Source organism: Carassius gibelio, chromosome B23 (genome assembly GCF_023724105.1).
Source record: "Carassius gibelio isolate Cgi1373 ecotype wild population from Czech Republic chromosome B23, carGib1.2-hapl.c, whole genome shotgun sequence".
Classification (NCBI taxonomy): Eukaryota; Metazoa; Chordata; class Actinopteri; order Cypriniformes; family Cyprinidae; genus Carassius; species Carassius gibelio.
This window is the reverse complement of record NC_068418.1, coordinates 28,860,666-28,877,414: the sequence shown is the minus strand read 5'-3', so window position 1 is coordinate 28,877,414 and position 16,749 is coordinate 28,860,666. Positions and strand designations below refer to the sequence as shown.

Sequence of the window (16,749 nt, the reverse complement as noted above, 5' to 3'; positions counted from 1 at the left end):
GAAATAAATGCATTCTTGATTTGCCAGTTGACTTGCATTTTTAATTGTGGCCTAAGTGTCCAAATGATGTTTGCAACGTAATTTACATAACTGAATGCAATTTATAATTTATACAGCCAAATCAAGAATTATTAGTTTTTTCTTTTTTTGTAAGACAATAAGGTGATCTGTTGTTTCAACAGCAGCCTGCACTAGTTTGGAGGTTGTTTCCGTCTGGTTTTTGTGTAATATAATTTCCATAGTTGTCTTTTTTTTTTTTTTTTTTCAAGATTATATGCAGGATGCCAGCTGGCAGACAGATGGTGGTGGCTTTACACGTTTTTATTTAAAGACACATCAGAAGGAAGAGGAGGGTGAGGCAAGAGAACAGCTGTAGCGAGTGGGACAGGACGGTATATGCTGGTCAAAACGACGAGCAGCCTGCACAATGAGAGAGAGAAGAATGAAAAACAAACACACTTTTAGAGAGCTAGAAACTTTCCCCAAATGCACCAGAGAGCATTCGTACCCTAAATATGGCTCCATGACTATGTCAGAGTGAGAATTTCATGATCTATTGTTTGTACACGCGAACTGAATTTGTTATACAAAATGCTCGGTCTATGGAGAAAAGTAATAAGGATGTTAAAATGCTGTCTTCCTCAGTCAGAGCAGCGCTGCTGGCGTTCTCTGTGTCATACCACAGACCTGGGGCCTTGTGCCCTTTAACGGCGTTCGTCTCAGCAGGAGGGGGGCTTATTAACTCCAGTCCCGTTAAACCTTTTCACTACAGCACAGCAGTGCTACCTACGACTAACCGCGCAAGCCATGAGATCGAGAAACACTGTGTGGAGCATTTGCATTGTTATAATAATTAGAATTTCTTTATTTCGACTCTTTACAAATCCTGCTATTTTACACACATAAAATGTATTCAAGTGCACAGTATCTCCCAGGCAAACAGCTGCTTCAGTGTGAGTCCTGCGCCTTTGCACTTGAGACCAGAGAACAAACGGCCTGTGAGAGGGGCATGCCATATGCAAAATACATAAGTTCAATTAAATAAAACAAACACCAAAACAACAGCAAACGAAAGAGTTGTGGATGGTATTAAATTATGCAGATATCATCGTTATTGTGGTCGCACATGATATACAGCTTTGAAAATGATGACTTTGTTGCGTAAAAGGTAGAAATACACTCCAATGTTCAGTGCTACAATAATGTGACTCGTATAGATTTAATTACCACTAATTCCTCTACCACTATGGGGAAACCATGGTAATAACAATAAAACCTCACATACACGCTTACATACAGTCACGCGCACACACATACAAGCAAACTATACTGGTGTTAGTTCAGTTTTTAACTTTTTATTCTTTATTTCTCCTTTTTATTTTCTTTTTAAAGGAAGCTTTTAATCAAAGAGCATTTTTGTTCATATATAGTTTTTACAGAAGAAAATACTATACAACCTTTTTTTTTTTTTCTCCTGAAACAATATTGTCGAGGATAACCATCTACACATTTAGTTGCCTATATTATGAACAAAGCCGTGTTTAGGAAATAATTAATCATTTCCTCGCCTCGCGTTTCCTTGTTTATATTCAATGGAGGCCAAGCAAACAAAAATCATTCTTCTGTCTTTTTCTTTTTTTAATTTGGAGCGAAGCACTGCAATAATTTCCTCTGTATAGAATTCATTTAAATTACAGTCATCATTAGTGTTACTCGTTAGACAAGCCAGGTTCTAGCATGCCCGTTTCATATTGAAATCATCCAATCTTGGAAGCGAAGAAAAAAACTTTTTTTTTTTTCCTTTTTTTTTCTTAAATAAAACACAGAACAACAGTTCTTCGTCACACTGAAAGACTATTTGTGCATCAAAGCAAAGTGAACTAAACAACATTGTAAAGCAAATTCCCTGTTAAAAGATATATGCAATAATTTCAAAAAGTAAAAATGAACCTAAAAAGTGCAAAAACACCCTAGAATTTTCTCATTGCAAGGTCACATAAATATTAAATAACTTCTTATTATTGGAGCGAAACCACAGCTGTTGTAAAGAGAAAACAAAAGCTTGAAACATTGTTTTCTGTCTGTACAATTCAACAAAAAAATCACACACTTTCCATCACCAGCATTAGCATTCATCGTGGTGCCTGTGATTCCTGTCCTCCATTCAGCCCTCTAGAAAAAAAAGTCTCTCTCCATGATTCCTCTTCTTTTAGAAATAGATATATGATGCTTCTGAAAAAAGAAGCTTGAAAATCCAGTCTCCATCCTCAGACTTTGTTGCAACTATTGTTTTTTTTTTCCGTTTCATGCTACAGAAACTGCGAAGGGAAAAGGAAAGGAAAATAACACCTACAAACATCTTTTCCCTACATTCAGAGACACTCGTCTCCTGCTCTGTGTTTGATGGACACTTTAGGACATCTATTTTTGGATCAAAACAAAGACATAACTGTAATCTCCTCCCATTCATACTGGGCAGTAGCACCATCATCACATTACAAACTCTCCGAAACACAGGGGGCGACAACTCTCGCCATTGAAACAGACCCATTTACAGTGAGACACCCCCACATCATCTGGTCATGCCTGTGCAATTAGAGAATAATGCAAAAACAAACAAACAAAAAGCCATAGTAATGCAATCAATGTAAAAGATAACAAAACGTCTTAAATAGAGGCTTGAGTATCTGCTCTCATCTATACAAAAGTGCACTATGAATATGCGATGCCAAATGGGTCTCATCGAGAAAAGGAGAAGGAACAGAAATCAAGTGAGAGCTAGCGGCCTGCTTTATGGCCTGGAGCTTTGCAGTCACTGGTCACTTTTTGTTTGTCCTGAAGATGCAGGCGAATGTCCATATGGAATGGAGCCTATGACACCACTGACCATGACAGCAGGTTTAAGTGAGAACTGTAAATAAAAATAATAATAATAAAAAATCAACGGAGAAGCATACAAGTCAAAGCACTGATGCAGGCCCCTGCACTTCAATAACAATAAGAATAAGAATAATGACACAAGGTGTTTCTGAATCAATTATTTGAGCAACATTCTTTATAAAAGATTTCCTGCAATGTACGCATTTCGTCTGTTTCTGGTTGGTACAAGGGTCCTGCAATCCAGTGACCGCAATTAAAATGTACATTAGCATCCACACACATCTACTTTATATAGATAGTCATATATAGAGAGATTGTTTTTTCCGTATTTTTTTTTTCCACACACAGAAAGTAACAAATGAAATTGAATAAATTAAAGTCAAACATGCACACACACAAAAGACTGATGTGTAGGAAAAGGTTTACATGGCCACCCATGTGTAAAAGAGGGCCTCGTCTGTCTATTTCTCTGTTCATTTTTTAATGCATAATTAAATTAATAATGTTGGTCATCTTGTAAACATCATAATAAATCATTTTGGGCCTTCACTTTTCTTGTAGTTGGTTATTTTCTTGTCATCTGCTGTGTCTCTAAGCATGATAAATGAGGCCACTCAAACTTGCGTTTGTTCAGGGAATTCATAGTTCTCCTTCTACAGCATAGATTAGGGCTCAGCCTCCGGCTCCTCTTTATCCAGTCGGGAAGTCTCAGCATGGTTCATGGAAGCATCAAAACTCTCTCCATTGTCTTTGTCTACTTCTGGCTCTGGCATTGAATCTTCATACGAGTCTGTATTCATATCCTCCTCCTCTTCATCGTCATCATCGTCGTCATCCTCCTCGGCTATCGGCTCTTCCTCAGCTGACAGGTCATCTTCTGGGTCGCCGGATGTGCCAGTAGTGTCGTCCTGGGGGTGACTCAGGCCCATTGAAGCAGCAGGGCCAGAGCTGGTGGCAAGGGACAGTGGCTCCCGGTACATCTTTTTGCTCAGGTCCATGGAGTCACTGAGGCCCAACCCAGCAGCATTTTTCAGGAAGAACAAGGAGCTGTTGGTGTCTGTCCCCAGGTTCAGAGAGCTGTCAAGGCCCGGATGCTCATACTCACTGGAGGCCCCTGCCGAATGGAGGTACATGGCCATGTTCTTGTGGGTCAGCCCCGGTGTGCCAGGTGAGGTTGGGGGCATATTCATGGGCATTGGAGGCATGGCTAGACCTGCATGGTGGTGATGGTGGTTTCCCTCCTGGTTGGGGGAAACAGAAGGCAGCTCTCCCCTCTCTTGCTTCTCATGCTTGCGCTTGTGGGAATCCATCTGTGACATGCCCACTACTGTGTGCTTGCACTCTGGGTAAGTGCAGTGGAAATGCGAACACTTGAGCTTGTACTTGCAGTCGGCCACTTCGCAGTCCACGCTGGAGCTGAACTGACAGAATCCGGCTGCGCTGATCACATCCTGCTTGCCGTGGTGCTTGCGGTGCGCCGTCACCTTCGTGCTGTCCGTGCAGCGGAAGCCGCAGCGCAGGCAGTGGAAGTGGGTGCTGTTGCCGGAGAACTGGCAATCGGGGAAGTTGCAGCACAACGAAGACTTGAAGCGCTTGAAATCATCCAGGACCAGGTTGTCCACGCGGTCGTGGTGCTGGGCGTGCTTGTACATGTGGGTGCGGCCGCAGAACTTGTAGCCGCAGTTCTCCCGCGTGCAGTGATAGTGGGTTACCTTCAGGGAGAATTGACAGCCCGTATCCTTGCAGTCCTCATAAAGGTCGTAGCGGCGGAACCCTTCCAGCATCATGCCTTCATCCAGCATCTTGCGAGACGAAGCGGTCTTGCGGCGCTTGCCGAAGGGTGACATGTCCTCAATGATCCAGAAGCGTTTCTTGGCCCCAGTTGCCGTCGGAATAGAGATGGTGTTACCTGTTTGCAAAAAAAGCATTTACGGGTTAGATTTCACTCATTACAATGAACAGCAAAGCAATTCTGCAAGCAGTAGCCGCCACATGCGCCCTATCAAAGCTACCCACAAAGGTTCCTCCTACAGCAATGTACTATATAATGTGATTCCATGTTATAATCAAACAGAGACAGTACCATTTGTATAATGTACTGGTGACATTTTAACGTGATTGTCACGTCTAGGTATTGGGAGAGTTCAAAGGTGCTTCCGTACATCTGGCTTTATGGGAGAGCGGGATTCCCTCCCATAAGCCTGAGGTCAGTGCTAATGATGTGCTCCCTGTCCTGGCCAGCAGGAATCACATGACTCTATTAAAGCCTGGCATGATTAAACCAGCCCTTTACAGCAGGCTACTAATGGACAGCATTTCAGACAGTGGACCTAATGGCAGGTGTGCAATGTACTGCACAAGACTAAAACCACCACCTCGGTGGCTTGTATGAACTGCACTGCATGTGTAAAATGCTTAAAGAGTTGTACCCAGCTAATAAGCTCTAGTCCAAACTACTGTGACTCTAAAGCTGCAGTGTTCAGGTGGAGACGGGATAGGTACCTGCAGCGTCCTGCACTATAGGGACGTCATTTTTAACTGAAGACGAAGTAGGAATGATGGGGCTGAAAGCTGGTGTGTTGGTTGGCATGACAACACTCCTAGTGGCTCCAAGAGAGGCGCTGAGCAGAGAGTATGACAGACAGGATGGGGAGAGGAGATATGGGAGCGAAGGGAGTGGTGGCCGGAGAAGAGCCGAGGAGAGAGATGGAGGCTGACTCTGGAGCGCAGGCTGATGAGGAGGTGGAGGAGGAGGTGCAGATTGAGAAGAAGGAGGAGAGTCAGCAGAGGTAGTGGTGGCAGGGACCTGACAGCCTGGTCCTACAGAGACATGGTGCCAAAGAAGGATGGTAACAGAGACAGGAAGGTACAAGACACAGAGGTGGGGAGGTAAAAAGGGAAAGAGATCAAGTAATGAAAAAATGAAAGCCAAATGGTAACAAAAGTCAGACAACAGCCAAAAGCAACAGTGATGAGAATGAAAGATAACATTTGAAATCAAACAGTGAAACTATAAAAATCAATTAAATGAAGGAAAGTTCAGATTCAAAGAGCAAAGGCCCAGATTTAAAATTGTTAGCCAGTTCGCTAATGTATGCCTGTGAATTAGACCTGTCGCCCATCCCTTCAACGAAACGAGCTCTCTCAAAATTCTACAGACAATGACTGACATGCCTTTAAGTTAACTGATAAAATAGCACAGACTGCACCCAGATTATGTTTTGATATTCCCCGGTAAATTCCCAGGACACCCATTATAGTAACACCTGCACATTTTAGGTCATATTCCAAAAACAAAATAAATAAATAACTTTAAGCACCTGTAAGCCTAAAGGAAAATGGTAGATAACTTGTGCTTATCTCTGTGTGTGGCTAATTTCCATGACAGTAGAGATGAGAAAAGTCTGGGATACCTCCCTTATGTAGAAGGGGGATGGCATTCATCTGACGGGTGTGCGGAGGACTATATAACAAATTTACTGCTTTATAATTTCATAAATATCATTATAGTGGAAAACATTTGGTACCTTTACGAGTCAGCTACAACAAATACAATGAGAGTTTTTACATTTCTGTTCTTAGGGAGGTTCAAAAGGCTAACATAAGGAATACAAGGAAGTTTGGTCTGACTGACCAAATCTTTAAATATTTGCTTTGTTGGCCACACTGAGCCGTTATTTTCCTTCAGTCTATCTCTTATATTGATAACCCTAGTTATTACTGAGGTCGACTCACCTGCTGGTGAACTATCGTTGCCCACAGGGGTGCTGGTGCAACTGCGGTCTTGGTTGGAGGACTCTGAGGAGAGACCCAGTGGGCTTCCTCCACCGGTGTAATCCATGTAGTCATCATTGTCGTCCATCATGCTGGAGAAGTTGGGGGTCAGACCAGGGTGGCTGCCTACCACACCGGATGAAGCTAGACTGGCCATGTGCTGCATCTCTTCAGGTCGGTTGCCATGAGAGACCATCTAAAGTACAGCACACAAAACAATCCAATAAATGCCCAATGAATAAAAGCATTTGCATTCAGGTGGCAGGCATGAAGATATATAGAATTTTTGATCACTTATGGCAGTGATCTTCAAAAAAAAATTCTTCTTACCTGGGAAGGAACTCTGTCGAAGTTTTTACCCAGCATCCGCCTCATGTGTTTGCGGGCATGGGAGGTCATCTGGTGCTTGAGCAGGAAGGAGAACTGACAGCCCTCACGGATACAATGGAAGTGGCTGTTAACTTGGTTGTATTTGCACCCTGCAAGAGACGAGCGACAAAATTAACTTGAGCAAAGACCGTCTTCATCGCGCCTGGGTTTCAGGGACAACATACATCATGGATCCTCAACGAGGTAATGAGGACATTGTGCTTCCGTCCCGCGCCTGCATAATGCGGAGAGACAGAGCAGATGAGTCCAGTGTCACACTGGGAAAGTCGAACCTTTTGAAGATTAGACCTGTGGTGCTCTTTTATTACAATGACATCTTTTATTCAATTTGGAATTTACATAAATACATTCTGCATTTGGAGAAGCAATAATGCACAACCCTGCAAACCAAAGTAAACACACAATTATTTCCATATTAAATTCATTTTTCACGACCTATCTGTTGCTGGTGTACTTCCTCCCCCTCACGCCTGTCCCCTTCGCCTTTTTTCTTTTTATTATTTATTTTTTTCTACACAAAGGGCCCTACAGATTTTAATTGCTATATGTTTTCAAATTTAAAGACTGCCTCTGTGCACTAATCAAATATTGTAGGGTGCTCGTAATAATTTTATTGTGAATAATGCGAGCTGAAATAATTGAAAGAGTAGCATTCAGGGCAGGTGCGGGCTTGTCCGTAACCATGACACCCGTGGCGCCACGCAACAAGCCGCCTGTTGTCAGATTGCTTTTGTACACAAGGGTGATATACTTTAAAATGGCAGAGTTGAGTAAATACGAGCACATGCTGAAATATCAGGGCTCTTGTGCCACCAGATCCTGGTAACCTCAGCGCCGGTGTTCTGTTTAACGTTGCTGCCATGGATACCACTTTCCCAGTCCAGCTGAACCATCAATTCTTTATGACTCTACGCTTTGCTTTTGTCATATGTCCCTGGTTTATGCCACTAACCATGCAACAGGAGAGACCTTATACTCTGTGGACACCTGTGATACTTTCCACTCTTCAATAAATGTTCTTTTTGTCTTAAAGGGACAGTACACCCAAAAATGAACATTTGGTCATCATTTATTTTTCATACAGTTGATGCTTTTATACAGATTCAGTTGGACCTACAGGCCATAAAAACATACACTGACCTCTTTTTATTACGATTTTTGTTCTTTTATGGCTCAACAGCACCATCCCCATTCACAATCTCCATTTCTTCATGTTCCATAGCAGATGGGTTTTGGCTCTAAAGGAGGGTGCACAATTTTTGGGTGAACTCTCCCTTTAAGGGGAGGGGAGTAGAAAGAAAATAAATTGCAAACTTTTAATCTGCCTGGTTGTGATGATGATCGAGGCTTGAAAAAGAGCAACACAAACAGACTGAGCTCGACAGGCACAGTAATTAACAAACATATGTAATTGCTCATTCCTGACAGGTTAAATATACCCAAGAAAACAACCTCTGTTTGATTGCCTACTATAAATACTGAAGTATTAATGTATGACAAAAAAGCAGACACCATTTTTCTCGGCCTGTTTTCGCTAATATAAATAAAACGTCCCCAGTTTTACAATGAGACAAGACCATCTTTAATTCCACCAAACGTGTTTGTTCTGCAAAATGTAAACGGCTGCTGGCGCGCTGACTCTGTTGTCAATGTAAACCATTCAATTGACAAAATATCAATGCACAGATACTAATGAGATAACAGCTTCTGAGAAACATGCTCAAAATTCAGTGAATAAGTGCGAAGCGCAGCCGTTTCACGCTCTGTATGTTCTGCTGTGAACAGAATGGCAATTAGTGACTCAACTAGAGGAACGGCACTTTTCCTGTAGCCAGAGCCAGTGGAAAAAGTGTTTTCATAGCAGGTGATGGCATCGATATGAAATCACAGTTACATCATCTCTGATTTCACACCATCTCTGATTCTTCCAGCTGCATTACAAACGTCAAGCTTGCAGTCACTGCTTGAGAATAACGTGGGAGCTCGGATGAACAGAGAGTGTTTGGAAACACGAGTAACTGATGTCTACGGTGACTGAAACTATGAAGAGTGTGGGAGGCTGGGACATGTAAGCTTTGTACGATTTCATGATGCTGAATTCACTAAATTACTTCGCAAACCACACAGAATCAAGCAATTCCCAAAGGGTTGAGAAGGATTAAAGGAACATGACAGAATTGTCATTTTTATGCGAACCGTCGCTCTGTGATCAAGACATTTCTTTTAATACACGGAAAGCTGGTTCTTACCTAGTCTGCCACATTCTTCTCTCTTGGTGAAGTATTTGAAGCCGTTAGCGGCACGTCTTTCAGCTTTCTCGTGCTTCTTGACGTGCCAGGGAAGTTTGGTGGTGATGTTGGTGACGAAGAAACAGCCGGGTCTCAGACAATGATAATGGCCCCTCATGCGAAACTCACAGTGCTAAAGAGAAGAGTAAAAAAACCAAACTCAGGCCCATTTTGCACAAGTCTCCATGGTTCAGTTTTCTACAGTTAATTCACAGGCCAATTATTACATATTACATTAATTTACAATCATTACTAAACCAACCATCTTTTGAACAGAAATGGGGTCTGATCATTTGTCAGTTAGTAACTCATTACTCAGGGTACCAAAGGGAAGAAGTAGGTTATAAAGTATGTGCTCATTAAATCCTTTTCCTCTTTCTTTCCCAGAGCGTGTGACAGGTCCAGCCTCACTGACCAGTGGAAATCTGAAGTTTAGGTTCACGTTGTAGCCACTGACCCCAATAACAACACACCAATTAGTTCATTTGGGGATTCATCTATTTCTAAAACAGCTCTTTTATCAATTCATTAGTCTGCGTGTGCATGCATGTGTGTGTCCTCGGCAATGTAACCTGTTTCTGCACCACCATCTGTTTCCAGAGAGGCAGTTCCCCCAGGAGCACATAAACAGATCCCACTCTACTCTGGAGAGGAGGGGGGAGCTCTGAGAAGTGGGGATGGGACGCATAAATGCATTCATTTAAACAGGTTTTGCTCCAAATTCAAGTTGCAGGAAGGGGAGGGATTTTTCTATTAATGATGGAATTTTTGATGAAAAGCAAAACTTGTTTATTTTATACAGCTTTGGGATCTCCAAGGTGGTTTTCATTTTTTTTTAGTTTGTTTGTTTGTTGTGGTGAAATAAATATGTACCTAGGATTTTGTCTTCAGTGTTTTAAATATAATTTATATGTTTTCTGAAAATAGAGTGTTTGTCTGTAACAAAGCTTATTGCCATGGAGCTAGGATGTTGGTTGTGGTGGTGTTTTTATCATTATTATTTATTTTATTTCATGTTATTTTTTACAGTGGTTTCAGCATATTGCAATGAGTTCACAGGGTGTTCTGGGGGGTAGCTATGTGATCCTTCAAAATAAATTTAAAAATTGAAATAATTTAGACAGCTTTATAATTTTAATTTTTAATCTTTTTTTTAAATAAGAAAATTGTAAACTGTAAGACCAGTAAGATTTTTTTTTCTTTTTTTTTAATAATTGGAAAATTTATAAAATTTAATCAGCAAGGATGCATTAAAATGATAATTTTAACATTATATGATAACTTATTTTAAATAAATGCTGTTTCAAAGAGTCCTGAAATTGTATCAAATATTAAGCAGCACAGATGTTTTCAACATTTATGAAAATAATAAATCTTTCTTGAGCAACAAATTAGCATATTAGAATGATTTCTGAAAGATCATGTTATAATGAAAAATGTATTAAAAGATTCAAATGAAAATGTTAAATTGAAAAAAAATATTTTACAATATTACTGCATATACTGTACTTTTGATCAAATAAATGCACCCTTTATACTCATCTTTCAAAATGCTTACAAACTGTTACCGACCTCAAACCTTTGAATGGAAGTGTACAGTACGAACACAATAATGTACGTCTGATACAAAAGTACCTCTAAAAATCAAGCTCACCTGGTTAGGACAAAGACACTGCAGAGAATAGTAGGAGAACTGGTCTCGCACATTCAACAGGTTGTTGTTGGGGTTAATGTGGTCCAAGCAATGTGATTCAGCCTTCCCGGATGTCTTACACACATATTTGCAATTTCCAAACAGACAGTGGAAGTGGAACTTATTGGAGTATTTGCAGTCTGTGGCCAGACAAGGATCACTGAGGGAGATAAGCGTGACGAAACGTCTGTCAGATATTTAAAACTGCACAGAAGACATGGAAATACAGGCAGCACAGACCATTCAAATCATACCACCACAGTATCGTGAATTTACACGAATGACAACGTCTACTCACTTCTCCTGAAACTGCAGGAAGCCAGGCTTGACCTGAGGCTTGGCGTTTTCCAGCGAGGTGGTGGCCAGAGGGGAAGTGGCTGGCATACTGGGCATGGAAGCAGGAAGTTGGGGGATCGATCCAGCGAGCTGCTTCCAGGCTTGGAGAGAAGGGGAAGAGCTGTAGCCCCCAGACACAGCCAGGCTGGGCACCTCCATGGGAGGCGTCTTGGCCATGGAAATGGGGGCAGCCATTTGATTAGGGGCGCTATCATTGGATTCCTTGCTCTCGTTGAAAGGGGGCTCCGATTTAACCTTCAGGTTGGCTCTGAAGTGGAAGCTAATGACAGATAGAGGTGATTCACCCATTAGAGCTGCCAAACATAGTAGCAAATTAGCATTACTAGATCATAATCATGTAAATTTTGTGTACGTGTGCATATGTGCGCTTGTGTGTTGGTGTGAACCATAACATTTAAGAACTTTGATTTAAATTCATTATGTTTGATTGTAATGCTCCAGAACAAGCGCGCTCCTCACTTGGCGTGTTTGATGGCTCCGTCCACCGTGCTGAAAAGCGCCCCACAATCTTCCACTAGGCAATGAAAATGTATCTTGTGCAAGAAATCACACTGGGCTTCACAGAAATCGTCAGTGTCATACCTGTACAAAGATTATAAGAAAGAGAAACTTTAAAAGGACGTAAAGGGTCGAACTGCTCGTAAATCCAGGTCAGTTACTCTCATGTTCTCAGTTTAGCTCATCGGGATCTGACTTTGAATAAGGTGGGTATTTTACGTGAATTATGCTTGAGCCAAAAGCAGCAGGTCTCTAGCTGGGACATTTTGCTAGGGCTTCATAAGTAAATACTGTACATAACAGCACATGCTCTGGATAAATCTTCTCTTTCCACATAACAACCTGGGAATAAACACTGTGGATGGCACTGACAAGCAAAAGGGTACATCATAAAGATGGATGGTTACAAAAACCAGACACCATCTTCAACAAAACACAGAGGATGTGCAGCCAACACACGGCTGTGTTTTCTGTAATGGAAGATCTATTTGGGCATGCTGGTGATAGTAGATGACATAAGTAACATGTCCATGGTTTAAGGTTACAGTTTATAGGTAGGGAAAGTGTATATTTTAGGTGTGCAACTGTTCACCATTTCTTCACATGTTTTCACTTGAAAATGTAAGTTACTATTCTAAACTGATTGGCTGGTAGTCAAAAATCTTTATAAAAAGTTCATAAAAATCGGATGTATAGGGAAACACACACACACACACACACACACACACACATATATATATATATATATATATATATATATATATTTTTTTTTTTTTTTTTTTACATGAATATTCAGTTGAATAAATAAAAGAAAATACAAATGAAAAATATATTAACAAATAAAAAGTGTTAAGAAAGAAAGACTCGCATAACTAATGTGAAAGAAAATTAAACAAGCCTCAGTTCCATGCTTTAAAAAAAAAAGTGTGGACGAGACTTTGTAAAAGTAAAACTAAAGCTGGAAACGACTCTATAGGGACACAAGATGATTTCAGGCACCTGCGCAGGTAGGTCCTCCACTGCTCAGTGTGTTTCTCTGGGTCTGACCTCTTCATTACCCTGCTGAGATAATGAGCTGCGTCTGAGCCGTCTGCCACCTGAGCTCCCTCCAGCTCTGATTTCAGATCCAACGCACCGAAGAAACCAGGATTCATCTACACACACAACACTTGCTTAGGCACGTTTCATCACACAGTTTGCAAAAAGACAGACCAAACACACAAGGGTTTTCGTGTGCTTTATGTTTGAGGCTACAAATGTGTTTCCGTTCAGTACTTTATATGAAGCAGAGAGAGAGAGAGACAGGAAGAGAGAGAGAGAGAGAGCTGAGCTAAGCCTTCAGGAGAACTAGAGCGAGTTTTCTATTTAAATCATCAAGGTAATGGTACATGCACACCATTTATATTAGTCATAGATGATATATGATTAAAACAATGTCCATTTTAATCCCCACAAAAACACACAACATTTAAATATCTGTTCGGCACCATTTCGTCTTTTTAAAAAATGAGGGTGACAGTTGCTCTTTTTTTTCTAAGCGCTGACTTTTTAATCAAATAATTTACAAAGTCCATAAATAAAGATAGAGCAGATGGAGGAGAAAAAGAAGAAAGCCTGAGAAAAAAAAAAGCACGGAGAGTTCAAAACAGCTCATCAAAAAACAAACATCTCTATATATCTGCCGTGGCAACCGGCTCCTGCTTCATTATATTAATTTGCGAGCGGCGGGCTGAAATTACACTGTATGAAAAATGGCTGGAAAATTTAAATGATACAAACTCATCCTATTAGCGGTGAAACATTAAAAAACAAACAGCCCCCTCTGCATCCTGCTAATTTGTCTTGGGATGAAAAGCGTTTGATGGATGAATCTTACCTTATTCATAAGTGAGGATAAAAGAGATGTATTTCCCAGCATCGGGTGTCCGTTTGATTCAGCGCTTGAACACAAAATGAACAGCGTTTAGGCAGGATTTGCATGAGAACAGTAAATATTTTAATTTATCCAGGATTGTGAATATACAATGAAAAAATAAAAAATGCAGGAGACTGGAAATTAGGGTTTATGCAAACACACTTTTTATCTAAATGAATGTGCAAACATGTCACGCCTCATACTTGATGTGCATTATGAAAAGAGGGCATTATGGGAGAATTTTTGCATTCGTATGATGGATTTCCTCAAAGGAGGCCTCAGCGCTGGGAAAAGGAGGGAGCGTGTAAATCTCGTCCTCCTTGATCACTCCACAGACCCACCTTGTGAAGGGGGTTTTAACAAGAGCACTCACACTAATTAACACAATACGGCATTATTCGAGAGATAAATCACGGCGGGGCGGGGCGGGCCTGGGCGCGAGCCGAGAGGGGGAGGATGATGGGATACCTGTGGTCTTTCTTGCTCAGGTCCAGGCTGTGCTCCTGGACGGACTCCTGGGAGGCTGCGGAAGCACCGTCCACCGGCTCCTGCTTCACCTCCACCGGATTAAACCGGCTTGTCTGAGTCGGCTGCCCCATCCCTGAGGAGAGAGAAAGAGAAAAAAACAAAGTTACTGTGGGTCAGCATTATTCCGCTGTGATGAGATCCAATCTGACTTCTGTCCCGGCCAAGGAGAAGACCAGGAGTGATAATTATTGTGGAATTGTGTCAGGCCGTCAAGGCGTTTAGATGTTGATTGAGAGGCAGCAGGAATGAGGGAAAAAGACTCCGTTTTCAGCAGCGCTTGTCACAACTCATTTGCGGCCCTGCCTCTTAACTGGTCATTAAGAGGCATGCTAATGCTGAGGGAAAGTGGCAGATTCAGACTGCCCGCCCCTCCCTGCCGTCGCCGTGTGTCCTTGTTGGCCCACGACGGATGCCACTGAGCATGCCCGAAAGGAACATCTGCTTGTCCGTCAGATTAGAGGTGACAGCCAATCAGATCGGTTCAAATAGCGTGACCTCTCGATCGGGTTTTCAAAATAGGTATGCAGACGACGTGGAGAGGAGGAAGGAGGCGGGTGGGACACTGACGGGAATGCGACCTGGCTTTTCCTCCAATCCCCAAATGATTGAAATATTAATTTGTCCTCAGGCTATACAGAGAAAGCCAGGCTTTTGGTAGCCACTAAGTGGTATTTTATTAAAAAACGGCTCGGAGTTCAAGGCACAAAGATGGAGCGCTGAGTGCATCAGCAGTGATTGCGTGGTTTGGGTGGATGTTGTTTAAGACACCTGGCCTGCTGAGGAAAAGTGACAGCAAGCATCCACCCTGCCCTTGGCCTTCAGTTCAGAGGGCATGGAATTTAATCATGTGTAAAGAGAAGAGAGACACTCCTTTGCGTCACAACACGAGTTTATCAGATAGTGTCACTCTAACCTTCCTGACGCGTGTGATTTGACTCTGTGTTGGTTATGGAGGTGAACTAATGACTCATTGTGATGTGTCAGCTTTAGGTAAATCACATCCAAAATAAAGTGGGTAGCTCATTCCAGCCCTATTTTCAGTCTTCTGCTGCACATGACACTCAGTTACCGCCTGTCTTTTTGCCTAAAACTGGTCTAGTTCATCTACCTCCAATCCATATAAATCTGTGGTCTGCATGTGTGAGTAGACATTGCACTGATATTAACCTCGCTGCCTGTCCGTAAATGACTCTGCCCTACATCGGTCTGCTTTCTACTCTCTCGGTTTTTTTTTTTTTCTGAGTATAAACTGCCTGACATTAACAAGGGACGTTTAAATAACGACCATGTGAGGAGAGAGTCATTAAACCTTCAGCTTTGCAGTTTCTATGACAAAAATCGGTGATGATCTAAAAGAGCGAGAAGAGAAAAAAAAAATGCACATGCTCACGACGCGGTGTTTCGCTGGAAATTATCCAAGAATAATGTTGTACTGTGTAATTACCTCAACAAAGTTACTGAACTCATGAAAGATCATTTGTACTGGGTGTCTAATTAGCGAACCCCTCCGATTTCAAGATCCTCTGAAACACTCTGGGGGTGAGAGTGGATTTGAAAAAAAGTGCGTATTCAACTAGGAAATAACGCCACCTGAACAAATTAGCAAGCTACTCATTTTACACAGTCAGACTGAGATGTGTTTTCTTTGCAAACTGGCCCTTGACTAAAAAAAAGAGTTTGAAAAAACAACAAAGCTGTTTGAAAATAGCCGCAGTAAACATCGTTCTCTCTTTTCTAACGCTGAGCCCTGACCACATCCTCTTCAAATTTTACCCAAATGTCCTGTTCACACGTCTTTTCTGAGCTAACGTGTTAAATTAGCAATGCCACATTATGATCTGCACTCTCAATTCTGTCTAGTAGGGGATTTTTTTTCTCTACTTTTTTCAAAGTTACCAAAACTAAATGCAAGGTGCTCACACATGAGGGAACATGCTCGTTTTATTTGCCTTCTTGTATGGTTGTAGGCTTTTTATGAGAAGATCTGTTCTTGCAAAGGCTGTGATGGCCTTATAGCAGCCAAAACAAAATGTAAGGGTCTTCCACAAGGGATGGAGAATTAGCATACCATGATTTTTTTTATATTTTTTGTACCTGCAGTACCATGTACAGTAAACATTATTCATGGTAAACATTCAGTACCGTGGTATATATTGAAAGTACAGCACCGTGAAGCCCCCACAGTACTTTTTTTTTTTTGCAAGGAAACCCTTTTACTCACTAGCCTAAAACGGCTGAAGAGTAAGAGACTTCACAGACTCCACATCAGTGTTTTCATACTGAAACAAGTAGTGCTTTTATATACACACACCAGCACATACACACATCCCCCTCTCTGGAGCGCTGAGTCATTTCTGCTTCAACAGTTTCTGATATTTCTTCCTCTATATCAGAGTGCATATAAAAAGCTGCTTTGTACCTTCAAT

The 16,749-nt window shown here is 41.6% G+C and overlaps 1 protein-coding gene across 6 annotated transcripts in view; it reads right to left on the bottom strand.

Moving 5' to 3' along the window:
* Positions 1-835: 835 nt before the first annotated feature.
* The window catches only part of LOC128011446 (zinc finger protein castor homolog 1), a 94,028-nt gene continuing 78,114 nt past the window's right edge, over positions 836-16,749 (bottom strand). For 3 of the 6 annotated variants that reach the window (XM_052593814.1, XM_052593815.1, XM_052593813.1), the window contains exons 9-19: positions 14,264-14,396; positions 13,757-13,820; positions 12,880-13,034; positions 11,842-11,964; positions 11,324-11,641; positions 10,987-11,185; positions 9,294-9,465; positions 6,985-7,133; positions 6,616-6,850; positions 5,383-5,700; positions 836-4,789 (exon numbers count right to left, since the gene is read on the bottom strand). In XM_052593814.1, coding sequence (XP_052449774.1) covers positions 3,546-4,789; positions 5,383-5,700; positions 6,616-6,850; positions 6,985-7,133; positions 9,294-9,465; positions 10,987-11,185; positions 11,324-11,641; positions 11,842-11,964; positions 12,880-13,034; positions 13,757-13,820; positions 14,264-14,396 — 3,110 coding nt within the window. In that variant the 3' untranslated portion in view covers positions 836-3,545. The remainder of the gene's footprint in view (positions 4,790-5,382; positions 5,701-6,615; positions 6,851-6,984; positions 7,134-9,293; positions 9,466-10,986; positions 11,186-11,323; positions 11,642-11,841; positions 11,965-12,879; positions 13,035-13,756; positions 13,821-14,263; positions 14,397-16,749) is intronic. The other 3 variants (XM_052593818.1, XM_052593817.1, XM_052593816.1) reach the window with 1 other exon arrangement.